Below are 24425 nucleotides of genomic sequence, written 5' to 3'. Positions count from 1 at the left end.
TTTAATTCATTTCACTGCAAATTACATGTTGGGTGTATGTGTTATATGTGTTCCCTTTATTCATTACTTCCTAGAAGGAAAATGACATGTTTTTTCCTTTAAATATTTGTTTCATTATTATAACTCAGTTGATCTTTCAGAATAATGATTTTCATTATTGTTGATTTTTAAGACTAGTTGGCATAAAACAAAATCAAGAGGAAAAGAAAAATTGTGAAGAAGAAATTTTACCATACTCTTGAATTGTTCTTAATTTACATTATTCAATTTTTAGTTTTGAATTACACTTTAAGTTATCATATTACATGAGTACTAACCTAGAATGACTCAGTGCTGTGGATGTGGTAGAGTGCTTGCCTAAGCATGCATGAGTCCTTAGGTTTAATCCCCAAGACTCAAACAAAACAAAAAAAATCCAACTTTTTTTATAATTCACTTAATGCTGTTGATGATGAGTTTTTTAAACTCCACCATGTTTTTCACATGTTTAAAATTGCTGAATCTGACTCAAAACTAAAGGAAACAAGGAGCTTGGGGGTAGGGCTAGCTCAAGGGGCAGAGTGTTTGCCTAGCAAGCATGAGACCCTGAGTTCAGACCCCAGTCCTGCCAAATAAATAAATTATAAAACAAATACATCATAGTAATTATTTGGTTATAATCCTTTTAATTTTCTTTAGACACACGCAGCATCTCAAGAAAATTTGGAGCAGTTAAGAGAAAATAATAATGCTGCAATAAGAAGTCATATGGAACTGAGAATTAAAGATATGGAATCTAAACTCTCTAAAATGAAAAGTCAAGAAGATTTCAATAAAATAGAACTAGAAAAATATAAGCAGCTCTATCAAGAAGAATTCAGAAGTAGGAAATCATTGTCAAATAAACTAAACAAGTAAGTCAAAAAACAATCATAGAAAATAAACTTACGAAATTATCTTTACATCATAATTTTTAATTAAACAGGTTCATGAGATGAGTAAGCAGTGATAGCTAACTAGTAATATAATTTGGAAAATACTTTTAGTAAATGAACTTTAAAATGTTAGTCCAAGATTGTTTTGGTTTTGGGTTTATTTGGCTTTTCCCTCTTAAAATTCTCATACAGTTAACTTCATCAATTAGTCTTTAAGTTAAGGATTTTTGACACTATATAATGAAGACAATTACATTGTTATAGAATTGCTTGTCAGCATTCCATTAAGTAGAAATACTAGTATTTCTGCAGGCATCCCCAAGAATCTTGTAAGTAGAGTCCTTCAAGAAGCCAGGAGTGTTACCTATATTAAGTCATGCACCTTGATAGCCATTTCCCTCCCTCCTACTTTCTTTGAATTAGTTGTGAGTTAGGAATATCTGTACATCTTTAGAACAATTTTAAACCTATATTTGGATATAATAAGTATGCTGAGTCACATTTCCAATGTTAAGACACTTTGAAGAAAAATTTTACTCTTAGTGGCAGATCTTTTAAATTGAAAATTTTTTTAATTTTTATTTTATTCATATGTAGATACAATGTTTGGGTCATTTCTCCCTCCTTCCTCCCACCCCCTCCCTTACCCCCTCTTACCCCTTGTTACCCGGCAGAAACTATTTTGCCCTTATCTCTAATTTTGTTGAAGAGAGACTATAAGCAATAATAGGAAGGACCAAGGGTTTTTACTAGTTGAGATAAATTGAAATTTTTCACTCTCCACAGAACTAATGAGAGGCTAGAGGAGGCCAACAACAAACTTCTTTTGGAGGAACAGCAGAACAGATCTCTACTCAGCACCTTTAGTACAAAGTCTGTCCTAGAATGCCCTTGTGTTAGAAACCTTCATAGTAGTTTGGGACTCAACAGAAGTTTTATTCCAAGAGAAAATTTAGTGCTTCCTCCCTCAAGCCCACAGCCTTCAAATAAGAGCCTAGAGAACTATCTGACCAAGGTTAGTTATATTGTTTTTTCCTTTGAGTTTCAGATTTCTGATCTCATTCTTGTTTTTAATTTGGTGAAAATAACTGAGTTGTTTAGCTGACTTATGCATGTTAAATAAAGGTCATCAATACAGAAAACAAATTTTAACAATTTTTTTTAATCCCTGGAACTCTCATATTCAAGAGCTACTCATTTGTTAACTTTATTGAATAAATGTAACTAAGCTAATATATTTTAACTCTTTAAATGCTTTGCTTAAATCAGATTTTTAGGAAATAAATATAACTGCCCATAACTAAAGGCATACTTTGAGATGCTCTGGCTTACCTTCTAAGAGATTTTAGTTTGACTGTGCTTTGTGATACTTTGAGTTTTCCTGCACCATCCCAAGTTTTCTACCCCCAATTATAAGTGAGGCAGTGTTTATAATTTAAAGAAATCTGAGCTAAGTAGTAACACTACAAAAGATTGATTTCTGTCTGTAAAATTTGTACAATTTTCTTAAATAACAATACATCCTTAATTGCCATATTACTTACAGCATCTATGTCTCAATTTTTGTAAAATGTATTTATTGCTCTACTCTTTACTGCAATTACAATAGTTTTTAAATAGTTAAAGTAAGCAAATATTTTAATGAAATCTATCTTACCTTCACTTGAATGAATAATGACTAAAGATGGTATTGATATCAAGAGGCTTTAAGTAGCACCTAGCATCAAACAAGACTCACTTCTATTCTTTCTCTATAGAATCTCATGTAAAGTTGTATACAATCCCCATCTCCCCTGGAGGTGTAACAGGAGTCTTCCCCATCTAACCACCTGATAGCATTCATAGTAAGAATCCATTTCTGGGAATCTAAAATGCTTCCAATTGTGACAAACTCTATCAATTGTAGAGTTAGTAAGAAAAAAATAATTTCAAATGTGTTTGACTCAGTTTAAGATATGTGTCTGATGTTGACACTTTGAGCAGGAAGTAAATTTAAAAAACAAAATATAAACAAATAGCTAATTTTTATTATGTGTCATTGTTATTAAAATATCCATTTTAGCTGGTACACATTGAATTACAGCTTTGAGGATGTTTTCATGATCTCTTAATACATAGAAAAGTACCATAGGCCTGTGTTAAATGAGTCCTGACCTTATTTTTTTTACTTGGCATCATGTCCTAATAAAATCATAAAACAAATCTAAGCTTTTTTGACAACATTGCAGTTCAGTAGCTTAAAAGGGAACAAATTAAATAAATTATACATAAATTATAAGATCTTGGCTAGCTAATTTTTTTTACCATTTTCTTAGATTTTTTTCTGAAAAACTGAGAGGATCACGATTCAAGTGCTTAAAGTCATGAAATTGGACTACTGTGTACAAAAAGAGAGTGAATATTAAATATTTCTGTAAAGTGTTAAGCATTATGCAAATATAAAGTGTTCCATTAGTTCTTACCAGAAAGAACAAGTAATATATCTTTTTATAAGAGAGTGTTAATGAGTGTGTAAATGTAAATATGGTGCAAAGGAGGATTTGGGGAAAATTATTGTCCCTTACTGGGGACGGGGGGGCATTACTTTTTAATATTTCCAGATAAGTTGAAAAATTACTCATTTTAAACTAGCAGTTCCAAGATGTACATGGTTTACTTGTGGGACATAAGTTTGCCAAATTGTCCTAGATTGAGTAAGGAAGACTAAAAAGCACTCTTCTATCAATATACAAAGATACAGTTCCATAATCACTGCAAAATGCAATTTTTATACAATTGTCATGTAAAAAATTCTTAGAGTCCCTTCTGGAGTTGGTTGGAATTTGATTATTTTTGCTGGGAAAACAATAGCATAGGAGGTGGTAACATACTGTCTAAAATGATTTTTTTAAAAAGGTGGATTTTTGGATGACATATTTCAAAACAGATTTTTAAAGAGTTTTAGCTATAATTCTAGAAAGTAAAATGTTAAAATTAGCATTGATACTGCATTTGTTTATCTGTCTCCTTTATTTGCAAGGTTTTAACAGTTTGGACTATTCCTGTTGTGAAGTTCTGTCTTGCTAGCATTTTTTTTGTAATTGTAAAGAACAATATGGTTACAGTTGTACTGGTTGTTGAAGCAAGTTTTCTCCGTTTATAGCATTTAGCATTTATTGAGTCTGTTACCATTACATGAAATTTAGTCTTGCCATTTAACACCATTGTAGTTACAGTAGATTACTACATACATGTTTGGCTAATTTTTACTTTCAGTTTTCACACTTTAGTTTAACTCTGAGGTTCCTTGCTCTGTTTATTAGAAGTAATTATATGGATTTTTTGTTCCTTATTAATTTTTATTATTGCAAAATATGAAATTTTTCAATTTTTGCATGTAGAATTCTTTTCTGATAACTAAAAAACTGGATGGGATTTCTTCCTAGGAATTGAACCTAGGTCCTTATGCATACTAAGAACATGCTCTACCATTGATACACTCTCTGCCCTGATAACTAAAATTTGTTATATTAGTTGGATGCTCTGTAATTCCTCTTGTCTCTACTTCATTTTATAATAATAAGCCAAATGCCCAGATTTTGATGGTTGGTTTTGTTTTTATGGTATTAGGGATTGAGCCCAGAGCTTCATGTACACTAGGCAAATATTCTACCTACCACTTGAGACATGCCCCAATCCTTTTGTTTTATATTTAATTTTTGAGATAAGTCTCACTGTCTTTGCCCAGACTGGCCTTGAACTCACAATCCTCTGCTGCTACCTTTCAAGTATCTAGGATTACATGTGCATGCCACCATGCCAAGCCCAGTAGTCATTTTATTCTCTAAAAATTTCAGATAGTCCTTCATTGTCATCCAGTTCCTTTTCTTTAATCATTTTTTAACAAATTCCTTAAATACATATTATAGCTCTGCAATTAATTGTTCAGCATCTTAATAAATAATTCCTCAGTTCTCTTCTATGGGAGAAAATACATCTATTCAATATTTTTATTAGGGTGTATTACTTGTACAAAGTAAGGGGTTTCATTGTGATATTCCATACATGCATATAATGTACTTTGATCATGTTCACCCCATATGTTAATCTTTCTTCTCCTTCTTTTCCCATCCCCTTAAAGCTTCTAGTAGTTCCCCCTTGTATTTTCATGACCTGGGTTTTTTTCCCCATTTCCCTCCCCTAGTGTATATACCACATTTTCTTTATCCACTTATCAGTTGATGGGCGCTAGACTTGTTCTATAACTTATGAATAGTGCCATGGCCAATGTGGGTTCACGTGTCTCTGTAGTAAGACGGTATTCTTTTGGGTATGTGCCCAGGAGTGTCACAACTGAGTCGTATGAAGTTCTACTTTTAATTTTTTTTTTTTTTTTGACAATGAAGTCAAGGTCAATAAACTTCACTTTTAATTTTTTGAGAAACCTCCGTAGCAGCTGGACTGCTTTACGTTCCTGAGTCAGCAGTGGGTAATATTTTCTTTTTCCCCTGCATCCTCACCAGCATATTTTGTTGTTATTGTTGTTGAAGATACTCTTTCTGACTGAGGTAAGGTAGAATCAAGTAGTTTCGGTTTGCATTTCCCTGATGGCTAAGGATGTTAAACATGTTTTCATGTATTTATTGGTCCTTCATACTTCTTCCTTTGAAAACTGTCTGTTTAGAGCTGGGCTCCAGTGGCTCACACTGTAATCCTAGCTTCTCAGGAGGCAGAAATCAGGGTGATCACAGTTTGAAGCCAGCCCAGGCAAATAGTTCACAAGACCGTATCTCAAAAAAACTTTCACAAAAAAGAGCTGGTGTAGTTGCTCAAGATGTGAAAAAAAAAAAAATGTGTATTTAGTTCCATTGTCCATTTATCAATTGGATTATTTGCTTTTCTGTTTAAATTTTTGAGTTTTGTGTACATTTTAGATATTAATGCCCTCTAGACTAATATCTGGCAAAGATTTTCTCCCATTCTGTAGACTGTCTCTTCACCCTCTTGTTTGTTTCTTTTGCTGTACAGAAGCTTTTGTCACAATCACATTTGACACTTCTTACTCTTATTTCCTGAGCTATTGGAGTCCTCATAGAGTTCTTATCTATATCTATATACTCATGTGTTTTCCCCTTCTAATTTCAAATTTTCAGGTCATATATTAAGGTCTTCGATCCATTTTGAGTTGATGTTTGTACAAGGTGAGATATAAGGATCTATTTCCAGTCTTTTAATTTAATATGGATATCCAGTTTTCCCATCAACACTTGTTAAAGAGGCTATTTTCTTCAATTTATATTTTTGGCACCTTAGACAAAATACCTGCTTGGACTTACTTCTGGATCTTCTATTCCATTGGTCTACATGTCTCTTTTTTGTGCCAGAAGCATAATGTTTTAGTTACTATGGCTCTGTAGTATAACATGAAGTCAGGTATTGCGATACCTCCCATGTTGCTTTTTCCCCAGGATTAATTTGGCTATTCAGGGGCTTTGGTGCTTTCATATGAATTTTAGGATTTTTTTTCCCTATTTCTGTGATGGATGCCATTGGAATTTTGATGGGATTGCATGGAATTTGTATATAGCTTTGGTAATATGGTCATTTTACAACATTTTTTCTGCCTATCCATAGACATGGGAGATCTTTCCATCTTCTAGTGTCTTCTGCAATTTCTTTCTTTAATGTTTTACAGTTTTCATTTACAGAGGTATTTAACATCAGTTGGGTAAGGTTATGCCTAGTCTTTATGCCTAACATAATTGGTTAAGTTTATGTCTAATGCATCATTCTATACTCTGTTGGCTTTTAGAGTTTTTGTTGAAAAATCTGCCTTTATTCTGATGCATTTGTCTTCATATGTGACTTGGGGTTTCTGTCTTCACAGCTTTCAATATTCTTTCCTTGTTCTGTATACTTAGTGTTTTAATTATAATATGTTATGTGGAAAAGTTCTTTTCTGGTCTTGTCTGTTTGATGTTCTAAAAGCCTCTTCTTCCTCTTTTCCATGATTTGGGAAATTTCCTACTATTATTTAATGAATATGATTTCTGTCTCATCAGCTTGTACCTCTTCTCCTTCATCTATGCCCATGATTCATAAGTTTGATATTTTAGTGGTACCCCAAAGGTCTCATGTATTCTGTTCATGTTTTCAGATTTTTAAATCTTTATTATTGTCTTAATGTTCTAATTCACACATCTACCTTGTCATTAAACCCTGATAATCTGTCTTCTTCTTGATCCTGTCTGTTGGTGAACTCAGCACTGGACTGAGAAAGTGTGGCTTAGTAGCCAGATATTCGTCCAATGTGCTCAAGGCACTGGGCCTGATCCCCAGCACCACTACTTTGTAGAGAAGACTAGATACAGACACAACCATAATTGATAGACCCACCCACTATGGAAATACAATAATAACTAATTCAAAACAATTTTCACCACTACACTACTCTAAGAACTTAGAGGAATAAAGGGGCAAAGATAATACTACCTGAACTAAAATGAGATCAGCTTAAGGTAGTAATGGAAGGAAAATAGTACTGAATAGAGCAAGAAACAAATAGAAATGGATAATAAGAAAGGAGGCGATAGGAAGACAATCCAACCAGTAGTAACATGGAAAAGAGAAAATAACACCAAGCAACCAACCAACCAACCAAAACTATGGCAATAAAAATTGTAGAGGGGGGAATATAGAAAGAAAAAAAATTAAGGAGCGTTCACTGATCTAATTGAAGACACAAAGAGAATAAAAAATGTGGGGGGGAGAAAAGAGGGAGGAAGAAAAGACTGAAAATTTTTTAAAAGTATAATGGCCCATGTCTACAGTCTCAGTAGTTGGGAGGCTTAGACAGCCCACACCAGCCTGGGCCCATTAGGGAGAGCCTATCTCAAAGTCAGAACAAAACAAAACAAAAAGAATATTACAAGATAGGTCAAAGAAACTAAGTAAGTTGAGAAGTCATAGAAGGTAAGAATAGAAAGCAGAGAAAAAAGAAATTATGTAAAAGAATAAAAATTCGTATGTGAATATGTTAACTTTTCTATAGAAAAGTGAACAATTGAAGCATAAGGAAAAAAATACTAAAAGGAAGAGAAACATTTAATGAAAAAAGGACAGGCTTCCAGTCAATGTCAATCCTGTGAGCTGTAGTATAAATTTTGAATGAGTGCCTACTGGCTTTTCTTTATCCAGTGAGGGCATTCTGTGTGCAGTTTTGACTTCCTTAGTTTTGTGTATGTGTGTGTGTGTCCACCTAGCAAGTAGATGTCATGTTTTGAGGGAAGGTCTGCAACAAAAATAGTGGCATCCTCCAGGTCTCCACTCCCAGAGCTCTGCTTAGGTGTGAAGTGACTTCTTTCCGTGACTTTGCTGTTTCCCACCACATGTAGCTCTTTGGATCTCTAACTCAAACTTTCCTTTGTAACTAAATCAGCTCTCCTAGCCAGAATTCAGTGGACAGATGCCAGCCTAATTCTTGCTGTGTGTTCCCATTGACCAGATGAAATAGGGACTTCTGACCGGTAAATCTGTCAGCTCAAGATGTTTGCACAATTGTTTCCTACCAGTGTGCAAGTAGAATTTTCCCAGCATCTATGCCCTATGTGGATTCCAGGACCTCTATCTGGCAAGACTGCAAATGCATTTGGTACTGAGTTCAGTAAATTGTGTTTTCTGGGTCTATCTTTCATCTGCACTCCTTTTCACTGCACTGTAGCTTCTGCCCAGACCACTCACTGAAGTTTTCTTACCCCTTTCCCCATTCTAAAACCCTCTTTGTTTTGTTTTTTAAATTAGATTCTGTCTGTTCACAATTGAAATACTGCTTTGGTCTCCATTTCCACCATCTGTGGCTGTATACATTCTGTGTTTCTCACTGGGTACTTGCCTGCTGTAATTTGTCTGTTTGCCAAAACCATCAAATTTTTTATTTATTTATTTTTTTTTTGGCAAGCACCGTACTATTTGAACCATGCCCTAGGCCTTTTGGTTGGTTATGTTTGAGACAGGGTCTCACTTTATGCCTGGCCGGCCTGGACCATGATCCTCCTATTTGTGCTTCCCCTTGTAGTTGTGGATGTCAGACACACCATGGTTTTTAGCAATTGGTTAAGATGGGAGCTTGTGAACTTTTGCCCCACCTGTCCTTGAGCTGCAATCCTCCCGATTTCTTAAGTATCTAGGATATAGTGGCATGAGCCACTATACTCACCTACCTTGCCTTTTGTATATGGTTGTATCTGTTTGCTATTGAAATCTCAGCATCTTCCTTACCCACTTTGAAGGACAACTGTTCTCTATCTGTTACTTCCCCAGAGCTGCTAGAGATGTTTGAGCACCATCTTGAAGCTTATGTGCATTTAATATTTATAAACTAACAAGTGCAATTTCCTTCATATGTTAATAATAGAGATTGATATTGAATTACAGTAGTTTAAAGGGCAAATGTAATTTTATTATATATATTTTAGAAATTTGAGTGACCTTAAAAAGAGTGACATTAAATTTTAATTTAAAAAAACCAAAAGTTAGGCTGGGAGCAGTGGCTCGAGCCTATAATCCTGGCTACTTGGGAAGTGCAGATCACAGTTCAAGGCCAGCCTGGGGAAAAATGTTTGTGAGACCCTATCTCAACCAATGGTTGGGCAAGGTGGTATGTGCACCAGTCATCCCAACCACACAGGAAACATAAACAGGAGGATCAACAGTCCAGGCAGAAAGCAAAACCCTATCTAAAAAAATAACCAATGCAAAGAGGGTAGTGTAGGTAAGCAGTAAAGTGCCTACCTAGCAAGCATGAGGCCCTGATTTTAACCCTCAGTACCACCAAAGGGGAAAAAAAATCCTAGTAAAAAGACTGAAACCCTATTCCTGGCCTGTAGCTAATTAGCTTTGTGACCTCAGTCAGGCTATAATTTCTCTGAACCAGTGTTGGCTCATACATAAAATTAGAGACTTTGTGACTTTCATACCTTTCTAAAAATTTTATTTCCAAGAACAACTTTTTAAATTTTTTGTATGAAATTGTGTTCTATAAAATAGACAGGGGGTAAGAGGGAGAATAATGGAGGGAACGAACAAAACCAGGGTATAATATATGTATACATGGAAATGTCACAACAAAATCCCCTGTATAACGATCACAAACTAATAAAAACTTTTTAAAATATAATAGAAGTAGAATGATCTGGCTAAAGGAGGGGTGGGAGCTCTGAAGGTATGATTTCCTTATCCCTTTGTTAACAAATCAGCTGGCTGGCAGGTTTTCCTCTTCCTAAACAGAAATTATGGATAGGCAAGGAGATATCCTCCAGTTATTCTGGGCTCTTGTGATTATTCGCAGGTGGTGGAGTACATTACAGTAGGCGGTAACAGTCAGCCCTAGACCTTTACAGCTAAAGCAGCAGCACATTCCTCAGGGTTCAGCCCAAAGCCCTTGACAGCTAGGACCTGTCAGGAGGTTCAGGCCCCTGAAAGCTAAGAGCACAAAGGATTAAAGTTCCTATGTGGCTGCCAACCACTTTCAACCAGCTGCCATCAGTTTTACTTTCTCTGTTGCCCACAGCCTCCAGCCACTATCTGCCCCTGTTGCTCCAGGTCACTCAGCTTGCCCACCTTACCACTACCTGCTGCCAGGGCAAGCTTCCTCCCTGTCATCTCTGCTTCTTCTCATCTGTTTCTTAGTGTTAGCAGTTCAGCAAGGTGGGCAAGATTATTGAAGAAAGTCTTTATTGGGACCTGATGTTATAACATCAGGAGAGCAGCAAAGAGGGTACCTCCCAGGTGCTCACAAAGTTGGTCTGCAGTAATCACAACAGTCCACTCATACATGCACCAGTCACAGGTCTTTGTTGGGTCAGCATACCTTTCCACCCACCACCCCCCCAGCTCTGGAAGTGACAGTTGGTCTTCCATTGAGTCAAAGTCCAGTCACTGCAACTCCCCTTCCCTGCCATAACCCCTCCATTCCAACCCCCCTATTTCCCGAGTACAAGCTGCTTGCTGTGGCAGTGCCTTCTAAAGCTGGAGTCTGCATGAGGGCAGGTGACTACCTGATTGGCAGTCCTTTGCTCAAAGCAGTCTGAGCCTCAGAGAAGGAATTAACAGCTATCAGTTAGGAAGTTAAATCTTCTCAAACCCCAACATCTCAGAGCGTGTAAAGGGAAGAAATGAACTTTCAAAAAGATGCTTATAATAAAGACTTACCAGTAATAGTACTTTAACAACACTTAACCATACTCTGACAATGCTTAACTTCTGTCCCAGTGTCCTAGGAAGAGGTGGGTCCCACCATCTATTTCACCTTCACCTTACATTATCCTCTGTGGCACCTTAGATTTCTGTGGACATAGTTTGAAAACTATCAGTTGTGAGAGAATTTGCCTAATAAGCTAAATTCATGGTACCTTGTTCTATTGTATATAAATGTCTTATATTTTTAAAAAATGGAAAAGTATGAAGTTAAAAACATGCTTCTCCTTATTAAGGTTGCACTTCAAAGCCTCCATCTGAAACACAATCCTCACCTAGAAGTAAACGTAAAGTCTACAGAGAAATGAGTATTTTTATTAAAAATATTCATTTTGCTCCATAAGGAATTGATACTACAGCTTTCAGGTTAGCATTATACATAAAAGGAAGATTAACGATTTATTAAACTTTTTTTTTCCTCTGACAAAATTCAGCATGGTTTGGGGGATCTTTTGTTGCTTATTGTTTTGTTTTATTTTGTTATTTTTCTTTTTTGAGTGTTTTTTGTTCTTTTTTGAGTGTTTTTTGTTCTTTTTTGTTGTTGTTGTTTGAGACAAGGTCTTGTAGCCCAGGGTGGCCTTGAACATATGATCCTCCTGCCTCAGCTTCCAGGGTCCTGGGATTACAGGTGTGTGCCATCACAGCTGGCTTGGAACATTCAGTTTCTCCTAAGCTATTGCTTTATGCACTTCAAAAACCATTCAGTTTCTCCTAAGCTATTGCTTTATGCACTTCAAAAACCATTGATGGCACCCCTGTCGAATGGAGTAGAACAGTGGTTAATGTCACCCCATGACATTTTTTTCTCACTTCCATGATTTGTGCCAGAAATTATATTAAGCCATTCAGCTGGGGGCAACAATTCTGAATTTCCAATAAGGGAAATACAAGAAAACTGTGATTTCATAGGAAAGTAAGAATTAAATGAAAGGGACTCCTAAATAGGCATTTGGTATTTGTCAGTTTAGACTTATGAGCTAAGCTGTTTCCAACCTCCCACCAGCCAGGACAAAACTCCAGCCTTCAGTACTCAAGACCTTTAGTAAGCTTTTGGTAGCCCTTTCCAGAAGAGCCCCCTCTCTCCCAGTGTTCTGAGTCTGTCCTTTTTCCCTCTGAACTTTCATCTCTTTCTTGCACTCCACAGCTGGAATAGAGATAACTACTTCTCCCAGATGCTCTTCAAGAGCTTAGGAGAAAACAGTTACCAGTGCCAAAATTTGTTATACCACAGGTATTTTCTAGAGAGAATTAAGATTTCTTCAGTATAGAGCTGGGGATGTAGCTCCCTGGTAGAGTACATGTTTAGCATCCCCGGTGATCTGGATTCAATCACTACCAACAAAGGGAAAAGAAAGAGTAGGGGAGGAATTTCTTCAGTACAAAAAAGCAAACAGTTTTTAAGAAACATGATTCATTTTTATCTGTGTAGATTTTATGTATTATGAAAGCATTTGTGAATGAGGGCATAAAGACAATAAAACCTGGTAGAGTGGCTCAAGTGGTAGAGTGCCTACCTAGCAAGTGTGAGGCCCAGAGTTCAACCTCAGTACCGTAAAAATAAAGTAAAATCTATTACCAATAGGAAGTATTTAGAAAAAGCGCTTTGGGGAGAAAAAGGTAACAATTTGTAGTTTCCTTAGTCAAATCTTATAAAAATGTGGTTTGCATTCTTCATAGTGTTTAGTAGTAGTAATATTCTTTTTATTGTGTGGTGATGGTACTAGACATTGAATTCAGGACTCATTCTACCACAGTCATACCCCCAGCCCTTTTGCTTTTAGTTTGGTTTTCAGTAGAATCTTGCACTAACTGCCCAGGAGTCCTCCTGCCTCCACCTTCCAAGTACCTGGGATTACAGCTAGTGTGTCCCACTATGCCTGGCAGATTCTTTCAGTAAAGGTAAAGGCTCTCCCCTTCATCCAGTATTGTTACTTTTACAAAACTTTGCAATGTTTTCTCACAGAAATGTTACAGAAAACAATTTCTCAAAATATTAGAAAGCTGTCAATCACCTAAAATTTATAAAGGCATTGGACGTCACATTATCATTAACCACCACAAAATATTGTGGTCAGTAGATGATCATAGAGTCTTTGGGGCAATTAATAAGATAGTAGGTTGTAAACAAAAGATGTAAGAACACTGTAGATGGGACACTTGCAACATAGTTTGAAGTATTCTCAGACATTTTTAATTCTTTAGGTAACATGGTGAAATGTTTCAAAATGATCTTAATTTCTGAAAAGAAAATAGAATTACAGTTAAAGAGATGTGTATTGTTATCCTTGTTTCCAGTTCTATCTAGAAAGTCATTAAAGAAACTCAAAAGTTTGAAAATTGGCTTTAACCTCTATTCTTTTTTGCAAGCAAATTTTCTGAAGACTTTTTTCCATGTTGATAAAAAATGTTTGGTCATAATCCAGATAGCATAAAAATTTAATTTTTTGCCAGTAGAATTTTCACGTAATGTCATAACAACATCACTTTCTTCTGCTGAAAAGTTAATAGCCTAGAACATATGTTAAATTTTTTTATTTTGAATGGAAAGTTAATTTTAAGGAAAAATCCAGTAAAGTGAAAAAACTGAATAAACTCTTATAAAGGAGAGAGTTTTGCTAAAAAAAAAAAAAATCACAGTTATACATTCAGTATAAAATGACTTAAATTGTTTAACCTTTGTACTAATGAGGTAAAATATCACCATTCTAAATAATGTGTATGCAGTAGACCGATATTAATTGTACTTTTTATCAGATTAATATAAGCAGTATTGTACATATATATTACTTTTGAGCTAAAAATAAGTAGGAATTTTATTTTACTTATGTTACTTTTTAACATAAGTAAGTTAGATGTCATTTCTAAAAATCTTATTTAAAGGCCATATTTTGTAAGTGACATATCATTCCCATGAAAAATGTCTTTTGCTTAACATAAACATAAATAATTTTGACTCGTTTCAGATGCAGCAGGAGTTGGAAAAAAGTATAAGTAGAGAACTAAAAGAAGGTATGTTGCCAACATTTATTAATTAAATTTAGATTGATTTCTGAAATAAGCTGTAAATAGCAAATAACAAATTGTGTCCCTTTCCTTTGTTTTGGGGATTTATTTTTTTGGAAGAGTTGTATTTTGGAGTTTTTTTGGGGGGGTGGGTTTTTCCGTGGGACTGGAGTTTGAACCCACAGCTTCATGCTTGCAAAGCAGGTGTTCTACCACTTGAGCCACACCTCCAGTCTATTTTGCTCTGGTTATTTTGGAGGTAGAAATCTCAGGAACTGTTTGCCCAGGCTGGCCTTGAGCCATAATCCTCCCAGTCTCAGCTTCTCAAGTAGCTAAGATTATAGACATGAGCCACCAGCACCCAACTCTGAGGAGCTGGTTTGATTGATAGATTCTACATTAAGTATTTTCTCACAGTCATCAGATGAATGATGTAAAAATGTAATCATTTCTAATGCATAATGTACTTACTCCTCATTTTGTCATGTTCTATAGCTTTTAAAAATCTCAAAAACTGTAGTATTTCTGTTTCTGGCTCAACATTGTCTTCACTTCTTCCATACGTGTGAAACTATCAGCATATTGAAACTGTGCTTGGAAAACAACAGTATCAACAATTTCTCAGGTTCATGGCCAAGAAAGCCAGACTTATCTAGAAATACTTAGTCAAGAAGCAATTAGAGTTCACAAACTGTCAGGTGAACAGGTGCCACTTTCTCATTGATGTTGTTCACTTTCTCATTGGCTTACCTTTTTTCCCGGGGAACACTTCCAAATCCTTAGCATAGAGTAAAAATACCCAAACCAATGTGACCATTGTCAAGTTAGTCAGCCCTATCCCTTTTATTGTAATCTTCCATTTGTCTAAGCTTCTAGCAAAAATAGACTACTTACAATTCTGCAAATGCTCTTTCTCATCACTAGCTGTTTGCAGGTACTTCGTCTCTCATTCCAACTTAACTTTCTCCTTATCCTTCATGTGTCAACTTAAATTTCACCTCCACCAAAAAGCAAACAATGTTGACATAAAACTGTATGTTCATTCTGGTAGTGCCATGTTTTATACTGCCATAGTATTTATGACTGTATTAAAAAAATACCTTTTTCTGATTTGATTTGATTTGGTTTGGTTTGGTTGATGTTGAGGCAGGGTCTCACTCTTTAGCCCAGACTGGCCTCAAACTCATACTCTTCCTGTCTCAACCTCCCAGGTGCTATTCCCTATTTAGGGGTTTTTTGTTTTGTTGGTTGCTTTGGGTTTTGGGCTTTTTGTTTATTTTTGGTTTTGATTTTTGTAATGCTGAGGATGGAACCCAGTGCCTTGCACATGCTAGGCAAGTGCTCTACTACTGGATTATTCCCCCAGTCCTATTTGTCTTCAGAGGGGAAGGGGAGTTAATAGTATACAGTTCTTTGAGGAGTGAACTGTATCATATTCATACTGTCATTCCAGTGCTTCTCATAGTACCTTCACACATGGTTATTGAATAAATGAATGAAGAGTGAGAAAACCAGAAGCTTTAATATTTAACCAAAATGATAATTCAGTATGCAACTGTGACCAAATTTATTTAATCATCATTGTGTATTATAGTTAACCCATACATATTTTTAATTCTTATGAGCACAATAAAGTTCTCAAGTTTTTTTACTGACTCATGCTTAGTTAACTATAAAGTCTTTGAGATAAAGAATATAATTCTTTTGAGGCCAGACATGGTGGTACACACCTGTTATCCCAGCTACTCAAGCGGCAATGGCAGCAGGATCAAGAGTTTGAGGCCAACACAGACAAAGTTAGCAAGACCCTATCTCAAAAACAAAAGGGCTAGGGGCATGGCTCAAATTATAGAGTGCTTGCCTAGCCATGCACAAGACCTTGGGTTAAATGCCCAGCCCCACAAAATAATAAATAAATAAATAAATATATAAATATATAAAATGTATATATGTTTCTTTTTCTCTCTAGCTGCTGTTGAACTTGAATCTGGATTCTTTAGAGCTTCTCCCCCAGGATCTACCAATAAGTCAAGTAAAAATCTATTTTCGGAAGCATCACAAGGATATGTAGAGATTTTAAAGAAAAAATATGTGATCTGAAATGTAACATTTTATTTATTGGACTGTTTATACAACATTTTAATTGTTCCCTATTAAAAAAATTATGTGAAAACTTTACCGAAGGAAAATACTTTATATGACACATATGTGATGATAATTCACATACTATTTCTGACTGTTTTTTGGCATCTCTAACTGTCTTATAAGCAGATTTTGCTAATGAAAACCAGTATTGTTGAGTTTTACATACTCAAACCACCCAAGTGCCAGTTGTCTGTTAACATCATTGGGGTGAAATATCACTTATTATTTGTATTTTCCAATTTTTCTCACTATATATGGACCTAAAGATTTAGACAGATATCACCTTGGTATACTGTTATGCTAGCCTTTGCCAATGTTTTGATACATTATAATCATTATAGTGCCATCAAACAGATAATTTTAATTTTTTTATAATATTAAGTACTGATTTACGGAGAAACATTTACCTACAGCTTTTTATCTTTTCTATTTGTCCTTGATTAACTTTTTGGAAATATTCTTAAAATTAGAAATTTCAAGTTCTAGTACAAAGAACTAAGAGTCTATTGCTGGCATGCGCCATCAGCCCTGATTACTTCGGTGTATATTTGATACAGTCAGAAGATTCTGCCTCATACAGCCTTCATAATCAGAAAGGTAAAGTTAATGCATTCTATCATTTAGTCCTCAGATTCAAGTTTTGCTATTTAAAAGCAAAAGTATTCCATTCAGGCCTATGGATCCCATTTTGTTTCATTGCTTCAATTCTTTCAGTTTGGAACATATCTCAGTCTTTCCTTGACCTTCAATACTTAAATCTGGTTTTTTTGGGGGGGGGGGTTGGCAGTACTGGGGTTTGAACTCAGGACTTTGTGCTCGCTAGACAGGCATTCTACCACTTGAGCCATTCTCTAGCCCTCTTTGCTCTGGGTGTTTTGGAGATAGGGTCTCACTTTCTGTCTAGTCCCACCTGTACCACAATTCTGCTATTTTAAACGTCCTTCTATAGCTCAGATGACAGGCATATGTGCACCACACCTCTCAAACTTTTTTTACCAGAGCTACCTCAAGTCACCATCCTCCTGATCCCAACCTCCTGCATAGCTAGGGGTGACAGGCATGCACCACTGTGCTCAGATACTGGTTCAGATGGCTTCTCACAAACTCCCTGGCAGGGCTGACCTAGAGCCAAGATCCTCCCAATCTCAGCCTCCTAAGTAACTAAGGTTACAGGCCTGAGCCACCAATGCCCCACAATACTTAAATCTTTTTAAGGTAGATTTCATGTCGAATGTCCTTCAGTTGGATTTTTCTGATGTTTCATTATGATTAGACTTAATCATGCATTTTTTTTTGGAATGAGTATCGCGGAAGTGATTCTGTGATTTTTCTCATGCAACCTGTAATTTTTATTTTTCCCATTACTGATGATTGTAACATTGAGCAGTAATGGTGTTATCTGCTGGATTTCTTCTCTGTAATGCTCTTCCACTTTGTATTTATTTAGTGTTTTGTTGGAAGTTGATAAATACATTTGTTTCTCATCAAACTTCCAATTTATTCATTTACTTACAATATGGATTCATGGTTTATTTTATTCAGTGAGCTACAAGTTGTTAATACCTGGGTTTTTTTCTTTTGAAGATGTCCTATTTTGACAATTTCAGACTTACAGAAAATTTTTAAGTTATAGTACAAAGAGTTCTTGGATAGACTTCCCCAAAAATTAGCATTTGCTTTAATCCTTGTCTTCCCTCTCCTCTTTTTCTAAATAAATGTAAATATAGGTATATAATAGTTTTTTCCCCCTCTAAACTACTTGTGAGTTGCAGACATGATGCCTAAATACTTGTGTTTCCTGAAAACAAGGAATAATCTTATATAACTGTAGTATACTATCAAAATCAGGAAATCAAAACTGGTTCACTATTAATATCTAATCTACAAACCTTGTTCAGATTTTGCTGGTTATCTGAATGATGGTCCAGGCTAGGGGTATTTTTACATACAATGATTTATTGTGTCCAGTGATCCTGTTTCTTTAGTCTCCTTTAATCTGGGTTAGTTTCTGAGTCTCTTTTTTTAAATTTTCATGACATTTATGTTTTTGAATAGTATAGGCCCATTGTTTTGTAGATTTTTCTTCAGTTTGGTTTCATTTGATGTTTGCTCATGATTGGATTCAGGTTATGTCATCCAAGTGCTGCTAAGTTCTTTCCAGTGCAGCCTCTTCCTGCTGCATTGAGAGCATTATTCTCCCCGACCCTCGCCCTAACCCCAGTTTGATAAAGTAAGCAGCCATATTGAAGAAGCCCATATGGCCAAGAGCTGTGAGCAAACCCTAGGAACTATAGGAAACTTGTAGGATCCAATGATACCCTTCAGCCAAGAGTCAAAAAATAGCTGAGGACCTCAGTCACACAATAACAAGGACATATGGACAGATATGCTATCACTTCATTCCATTTCTGGCCAGTGTTGACATTGCTTATTTCATTAAGGAGTATCTGCCAGGTTTTTCCCTTTAGATTTCATAAATATCTTGTGTAGAAAAATTTGGGGACTCTGTAACTACCTGGTTACTTCTCAAATTTTCACCTGCCATATTTAGCATTACATTAAGTATTACTGCTTAAGTCAAATTATTACTATGATGATTGTCAAATAATGATTTTCTTATTCTTTCATTCCTTCTACACTGATAAATAAAGCAAAACCAACAAACAAATAAATTGAGAAGAGAAAGCTTATTAATTTGGTATTCACATACTCCAGATTTGGCGAGTTGTAGCAATTTCAAGCTGATTTCTTATCTTTTTGTCAAGTTCCTTTTATTCATTGAGCACTTTCTTTCTGAAACAAAAAGATGTCCCAAGTTCATCTTATATTTTCTCTGACCCAGCCCTGGAATCAGCCGTTTTTCCTAAGTGTCCTGATTACTTTTGTATGTGTGTGTGTGAGTGGTAGTGTTAGTTGGGTTTGAACTCACACTTGCTAGGCAGGTGTTCTGCCACTGAGCCACGCCTGTAGCCCCCTTATTATTTCCAATCCAATTCTACATGGTTCATTCTAGTTTTTCCCTCTCAGTATTCGGTTTTTGCTGTTTTGTTTTTATTATTATTTTAATTGTACATATTTATAGGGTGCAGTGATAATGCATATATATAGTGTGTAATATGCAAGTCAGTGTAGTTAACATTTCTGTCTCCTTGACCTTTTTTTAAATTTCTTTATTAACATGTGATGATTGTACATATTTAAGGGGTATGTGCTGATATTCCAATACATGTATATAAATCAAGGTAACTAATGTTTCCATTTTCTTATTACTTTGGAGCTTTCAAACTCCCCTCTTCTAGTTATACATACCTTTCATTATTTATAATTCCTTTGTTTTTTCAATTCTGGGGATCAAACCAGAATGTGCCTAGCACATGCTAGGCAAGTGCTTTACCAGTATACCTTGTAACTCCTTTTTCTGATGGTAACCTGGCTCCCTTCATCCTTAATTTTATTTGTTCAATGCCTTGTTTGTCATCTGTGTCATGGCCCTGCCTCTAAGCAAGTTCCCTTCTTAGTCCCTTGAACTCCAACACCCTTCATCAGATTGTCTCCACTCTCCCTCCAAAGCGAATGCCTTCTTCAGCCCACCCTTTGCCAGATCACTTCTTGTTCAGATGATTGACCCCTCAACTGCTGAAAACCCACAGTGGGCTCTCCCTCCATCTTTGTGCAGATACCTCCTGACCCTGCTCAGTCTCAGATACTGTATTTCATCCACCTTTCAGAGATACTCTCGCTTGAACACCAACATTGCAGTGACTCCTATTCTAGTGCCTTCCTCATTTTTTCCAGGTCCCAGTACCTCAATCTGGGCTACCACAATGTCCTGTTTTTGTTTTCATGCTTTGTCCATATCATTTTAAACTGAAATACTCTGAAAGAGAAGGTAGGAAAGGGCTCCATATACCTTTTATAGTCCACATGTCAAACTCTGTAAAGCAGAGATTTTGATTGGAATTGCATTGAGTCTATAAATTATTTGAGGAGACAAACATTTATAATACTGAATTTCTCTAAACTATTAACATTTTAATAGTTTATCCAAAAAAAGTTTAAATTTTTTTCACTACAGGTCTTACATATGATTTTTAGATATATTCCCAGTTTTCTGATTCTAAGTGTTATCTTTTTATAAATTTCATTTCCTCTTCATCATTTATAGTAATAAATTTTGTATATTGGTGCTATAGTTTGGATCTGGAATATCCCCCAAAGGCCCATGTGTTAAAAACTTCTTCCTTGGGTCGACTCTATTGGAAGGTAGAGGAAACCGCTAAGAGATGGTGCCTAGTGGGAGATTTTAGGTCACTGTGACTGCTCTTGAAGGGGATTGTGGTACTGGTTGCTTCCCAGCTGTCTTCACGTGAGCAGCTTGCTCCACCATGTGCTTTCTGCCATGATACACTGCCTGACCACAGACCCAAGGGCATTTTATGTAATTTAACATGGGGTAAACTTAGGGGGAAAAAATCCTTGATTCAGAATAAAATCAGTTCCTTCAGAAAGCTGGTTACAGTGCTCACTTTAGCAGCACAGATACTGAAACTGGAATGACACAGAAAAGATTAACATGGCCCCTGTGCTAGGGTAACATGCAAATTTATGAAGTGTTCCAAACAAAAGAAAATTTGTTTACACTATTTGATAAAATACTTCAAACCTTCTCTAATATCAGTGTGAATGTAAAGAAAATAGTTTCAGAATGCACAATAAATGAGTTTATCTGGTGATTTAGATAATAGGCACATGCATTTTATAAATGTGCACTCAGTGGTGTTAGGAAAAACGCCACTCTCAAAGAAAGCTCACGAGAAAAGTCTCATGTCCATAGAGCAAGGTTTAATGGCAGGCCCAAACTGCCAGGCTGGCCGGGGAAAAGATGGCGCAGCCTAGAGCCTGGGCGAGCAGTGGCTTTTATAGAAGGGGGAGGGTAAGGAGGTTAGGGCATGCGCAGTAGTTTCTGGAAGGGGTGGGGCTGTCTTAGAGCACGGGAATTTGTTTAAGGGCCGGGCTGCCATTTTGGCTGATTCACAAAATGGCAACATTATTATTCTATCATTCCCCCATTTTTTCTTTAATAATGATGAGGATAGGGGGCTGAGGATCAGGAATTGGGGCGAAGCATCAGTCTCTTTAACTGCTTCCTGCTGGCAGGGGGTGTTGTATGGGGCAGGATCCTCAGGCTCCTGTGGTGTCCTGGATGGGGCCTTCACAGTAGTTTTCAGGGTGGTTTTGGAGAGGTTGGTATCCCTGGAGGTACAACTGGTTAAATTTTTGATTAGCAATAGCAGACATGTAGTATGATATAAAGGAGGAAGCTTAAGAATAGGAGAGCAAGAAACATAGGCATTAGGATGGGCATTGGCCAGGAGAACCACTGTGAAATGTTGTTCCCTAGACAATTTCAAGAATCCTCCAATTCCCTTCTCCATTTTTCTAATTGTTTCTTGAGAGGTGTAGCCATTGGGGGAACCCATTGAGCTTGACAGTAGTGGGTGTCATGAGAACGACCAGATGAGGGCTGGTCCATCGAAGTCCCAATGGAGAGGGTAGAAGATCCTTTTGGAGAACAAGATGCCCTGGTTTAACAGAAATTGTTATAGTGTGGGGCAGGACCTTGTCTGCATGCTCTCTGAGAAGTTCCCTGAGAAGGCAGGTAGTCAGCCAGAGGAGCAGAGTCTGTTGGAGGCAAGTTTTTCTAAGAGAAATGGGTGGCCATACATTAAGACCCAAATAGGAATATTAGGAGGAGTATAAAAGGTGTCTGTTCAGGGACTGCATACCTAGGGATCTAAATTCTGCAAAATCCTGTAACTGCCAGGAAAGCTGTAAGCTGTCTTATGGTATGGGGGTTGGGAAATGGAAGATTGGGTTGATGCATTTTTGACTCAGGGAGTGAGTCTGTCCCTTTAAGGCCACACCTAGGTAGGTGACCTGTGGGAGGCAGGGGCTGTCAGGATTTAAACGTAACACTCTTGGACAAAAGAGAACTTTAGCTCATTATTTTATATAAATAGACACTTTGAACCTTTTAAATGTTTGTACCATATTTAGATAAAGTATAACATAACACTGTTACAAGGTGGTCATTTAAGACACATAAGCAAATATGTAAATGAACTCTGATTTAGTAGTACTTAAAAGCTTGACAAGATCAGCAGAAAACATGAATAATTTCTTTGATAAAATCTTTCTCTGTAATGGTTTTTTGTAGATGTTACTCAGAGCAGAACAATATTAAGATAACCTTGTTATTTCATAGACATAGAGGATTTGATTTTAGTTTGACATGACCCTAAAAATCTTTTAGGCAACTCTTAGATTATATTCAACTTTAACTTTATCACACACCGAAGCTTTATTATACACTTTTCAAACTTACTCAGACCTTCATACAACATACTTTGATGGTTTGTACTCATCTTTCCTATTTGAAACAATCTTTAGGATAAACCCTTTTTTGCAAAATCCCTTCTCATCCAAAAAACCATTCCTTTTCTCTTTAACTTCTCAAAAAATACATTTATTACCTGTCTATATCCTTTCCAGTTGTTTACTTTGTAACTTGTATTTTTAAATTAACTTTTATAAGAATTTTAAATTTATTATAGGGGCTGGAGCAACTAATTAGTACCCCTTATTGTTTTAAGGAATTTATGATCAGCATAAGGCCTCATCATCCCTCAGGATTGAGGAGATACTGTTTTGGGTGTGGAAACTGTGAGGGATTTTTGAGTTTTATTTGAATAGGGAGGGCCATCCTGGCTCACCCTACACTCATCTCATCAGTGCACACTGTGGAATCTTCTTTGGTCCTGAAGGAGAGGGCAGCAGAGATAGCTGCCTAGGGGGAGGAGAATTTGAGCTTTTAATTGAGATAGTAAATCCTGTCCCAGCAGGGACACTGGAGTTTCAGATACTATGAGGAAAGAGTGACAAAAGAGGAGGTCTCCCCAAAAGCAGGCCAGAGGCCAGGTAAACTAGCGCTCTAGGGGCTAGCCCAATTTGCCCCAAATGATAACTTTTGTCATTGGACCGGGGACCAGGAGAAAAAGGTAAAACAGAGAAATGGGCTCCACTGTCTAGGAGGAAAATGGCCTTTTGTTTTTCTGCCATTATGGCTCCTCAACATTGATGCCAAGAAGTGGAGTGTGGACAGGAGGCTTGGACCCATCAATCCATACAAGGTGGCACCTCATCTTACATCTGGTGACAGGGGCACTTAGACCTCCAGTTGGTTACCCTTGCAGAAGGCAGGGTGCCGGTTGGGGGCAGGGCTGTCTCCCAGGCTGTCCCCCTTAAGCATTCTCTGCAGAAGTGACCCTCTTGTCCACCACGGAAGCAAGTTCAGGATTCAGGCCCCGGTCGGGTGGGGCCCTCTCTGAGAGCAGCAATGAGGCTATGGTGTCTCTTATCTTTTTTCCCTCCTGTTAGTAAGGTCCTAGACATGCAGACGTAGCCATAAATACAGACATGGCTAGCTGTATTACTTGGCTCAATGACTTTTCCCTTCAGCCACAGTCTGAATTTTTTACAAATATCTGGGACTGACTGTTAGAAATTTATCTTTGAGGAGAACCTCTCTCACCTGTGACTCTGAGTCCACCGTGGTATGCTTTCTGATAGGTTGTTGCTATAAAGTAAAGTTCTTATTTTACATTGACACCTGACACTCTGGAGAGCAGGTCTCTGAACTGTTCTGGGCCTCAGTTTCCTTACTTGAAGAATGAGGGATCTGGTCTAGGTTAAACTACGTTTTTCTACTATGAGATGGCTGAAGTGACACTAATGCCACTTCTTTACCATTTTTTATTTATTTATTTTTAGCAATGCTGGGGAATTGAACCCAGGGCTTTGCACATGCTGGGCAGACATTCTCCCATTGAGCTACTTCCACAGCCCCAAATACTATTATCATTATTTCTTACTTTGGCTATACTGGACTTGAACTCAGGACTTTATGCTTGTAAAGCAGCACTCTACTGCTTGAGCCATATAATCATTTCCAACCTGAGTGGCCTGGGCCCGAACCCATTGCTTTTCTAATGAGATAAGAGTCTGGTCTAGTAGAAGCAAAATATCCTTTCATGTCAGTTGAAAGGTTTGGACCACAGAGCTAAAGGCTTA

General features: G+C 36.8%; 1 protein-coding gene and 1 non-coding gene across 15 annotated transcripts in view; both read left to right on the top strand.

Moving 5' to 3' along the window:
- Ankrd30a (ankyrin repeat domain 30A) overlaps positions 1-16328 on the top strand; it is a 107435-nt gene extending 91107 nt beyond the window's left edge. For 13 of the 14 annotated variants that reach the window (XM_074079482.1, XM_074079480.1, XM_020179689.2 and 10 more), the window contains 4 exons: positions 679-893; positions 1701-1929; positions 14111-14156; positions 16120-16328. In XM_074079482.1, coding sequence (XP_073935583.1) covers positions 679-893; positions 1701-1929; positions 14111-14156; positions 16120-16250 — 621 coding nt within the window. In that variant the 3' untranslated portion in view covers positions 16251-16328. The remainder of the gene's footprint in view (positions 1-678; positions 894-1700; positions 1930-14110; positions 14157-16119) is intronic. The other variant, XM_074079481.1, reaches the window with a different exon arrangement.
- A 4485-nt stretch (positions 16329-20813) lies between these two features.
- Positions 20814-20920, top strand: LOC141425224 (U6 spliceosomal RNA). The gene has a single exon (XR_012450312.1). It is a non-coding gene; the product is annotated as a U6 spliceosomal RNA (small nuclear RNA).
- Positions 20921-24425: the final 3505 nt, after the last annotated feature.

Source organism: Castor canadensis, chromosome 7 (assembly GCF_047511655.1).
Source record: "Castor canadensis chromosome 7, mCasCan1.hap1v2, whole genome shotgun sequence".
Lineage (NCBI taxonomy): Eukaryota > Metazoa > Chordata > Mammalia > Rodentia > Castoridae > Castor > Castor canadensis.
Note: the sequence above shows the minus strand (reverse complement) of the source record. Positions and strands in the feature narration are given on the sequence as shown.